Source organism: Dysidea avara, chromosome 15 (assembly GCF_963678975.1).
Source record: "Dysidea avara chromosome 15, odDysAvar1.4, whole genome shotgun sequence".
In the NCBI taxonomy this organism is placed as follows: domain Eukaryota; kingdom Metazoa; phylum Porifera; class Demospongiae; order Dictyoceratida; family Dysideidae; genus Dysidea; species Dysidea avara.
The window spans coordinates 9,561,902-9,563,951 of record NC_089286.1 but is presented as its reverse complement, the minus strand read 5'-3'; the positions used below and the strand labels follow the sequence as shown (position 1 = coordinate 9,563,951).

Here is a 2,050-nt window from a genome sequence, read left to right as displayed (position 1 = left end):
GTAGATCCTACCATCTGTATATATGCATATTTTCACACTTTTCCATACTGATTATTTGCCCGTTCCTGTAACCAATAAGGCAGATAAATATATACCGATTATGTCGTCTGCATTGGCCCTGTATAATGTCAAACCACAGTCCAATGGTATGTACTGTGAGATTGATGAAGCAATAATAAGCCATACAGTATGTATCATATCAGTATCCAACAGAATGCTGTGTTAATGTATATGTTGCTATGCATGAACTTTTTGCAGCTATAAAAGCATCAGCACCAAACACTTACTTTACTGCAACTGTACTGCAAAGATGTTTGGATACTGCTACTCTTTTCTGCTGTTGGTGGTAGTCGTGAACTCTGCCATATTGGAAAAGGATGATCCTTTGCTGGGAATAGCACAAGAGTATGCAGGAAAGTCATGTGCTCACATCTATGACAACAACTTTGCTAGCCGCAACAAGTCTGGACTTTATTGGGTGAAACTGACTACCAATGAGATTGTTCAGGTGCAAACAATTGAATATGGTACATACAAATTAAGTTTAAAATGAGCAAGTTAATCAGTGTGCAGACCAAAGCTACATAATAGAGTATGTACGTATATTATTGGACTTTCATCTATATCCAATTTGTGTATAATTTTTCCAGCCTTGTAGCATGCCAGTTTAATTGGTTTGGTGTAAATGTTGTTACAGGTTCACTGTGAAATGGGCCTTTCAGTTGGTTCATCAAAAACCACTGCATGGACGAAGATTGCTGATGTTGATGGATACAGTTGCCCTAGTGGATGGGAGGCAAGCACAATACCACGTTCAGCCAAACGAGTGTGCAAGGGTAATGGTGAGATTGCTGGATGCTACTCAGCACATTTTCGTATCAGAGGTCAAAATTTTAATGAGGTTTATGGCAAAGTGCTTGGCTATCAGAAAGGAACAACTACAGCTTTCAATGCATACTACTCTAAGAAACATGATATAGATGATACATATGTTGATGGAGTGTCTATAACATATGGCTATCCTCGCCAACACCTCTTTACCTATGCAAGTGGATACTCAGCTGGAACATACCGTTACACATACTACAATTGCCCTTGTTCCTCCTATGCTGGACAGACCCCACCAGCTTTTGTTAGAGACAATTACTACTGTGAGGCAGGTTGCCCTGCTGCCCCATCAGCTACTACATATTATACTGATAACATGTTATGGGATGGCAAAGATTGTCCTGTTGGAAATAGCTGCTGTGCTCAACCAGAAATGCCATACTTCTATAGGCGTCTTCCTATTGCAACTAATGGAACTGTTGAGGCTATTGAAGTCAGAATTTGCCAGGACACCTCTTTTGCTACTGCAGGTACTCTTATCAGTGAAATGCAGATCTTCATCGGCAGTGATCTATAAAATAAACATGATTTGTCAAATGCTGCTACTGGTTGTTGGACACTGATTTATAAACATTATTATATTTGTATAAACATTTTATTCAGGCCCTTTCACTAGTGTAGTATGCATACATTTGTTGGCTTTACTGTAATCTCACACTGAAGTAGAATTCTTACAATCTTTAAGGCAAGAATGTTCCTATTGGAAATGGTAAGACTGATTGGTAGTGCACCTGTCAGTGTCATGCTCCTATCGTCAGAGTATTATGCATAGGGAATCAGAGGCAGATCTAAGATTTTTTAAAGGGGGTGGACAGGGTCATAGACAGTGTTGGGAGTAACGTGTTACATATGTAAAGCGTTATGTAATATCATTACTTTTGTGGTAACTAAGTAATATAACGAATTACACTATAAAAACAGGTAATATAACTCAAGTTACTTTACTTACTAATGTAACGCGTTACCTAAGTAATATAGATACTGTAACGAGTCTAATATTACATAATACTATTACTACAAGTAACAAAGTTACTAATCTCATTAGTAATCCACTGTACAATGCCTAGCCACAACGAAATAATGAAGCCTACTGAATGAAGCTTATTCACCAGCTTCTAATTTATAACCAAGATTTGCACATTGCCCAACAACGCAATTATGT

The 2,050-nt window shown here is 38.0% G+C and overlaps 1 protein-coding gene across 1 annotated transcript; it reads left to right on the top strand.

The window, feature by feature from the left end:
* Nucleotides 1-274: 274 nt before the first annotated feature.
* Nucleotides 275-1,572, top strand: LOC136246059 (uncharacterized). The gene is made up of 2 exons (XM_066037509.1): nucleotides 275-508; nucleotides 698-1,572. The coding sequence occupies exons 1-2, from the start codon at nucleotides 311-313 to the stop codon at nucleotides 1,403-1,405; spliced, it is 906 nt and encodes a 301-aa protein (XP_065893581.1). The 5' UTR covers nucleotides 275-310; the 3' UTR covers nucleotides 1,406-1,572.
* The last annotated feature ends 478 nt before the right edge of the window (nucleotides 1,573-2,050 follow it).

Coding starts and splice junctions, on each gene's coding strand:
- LOC136246059 (XM_066037509.1), top strand. CDS start 311: ATGTTTGGATACTGCTACTCTTTTCTGCTGTTGGTGGTAGTCGTGAAC. Junction 509..697: donor CTACCAATGAGATTGTTCAG/GTGCAAACAATT, acceptor ATGTTGTTACAG/GTTCACTGTGAAATGGGCCT.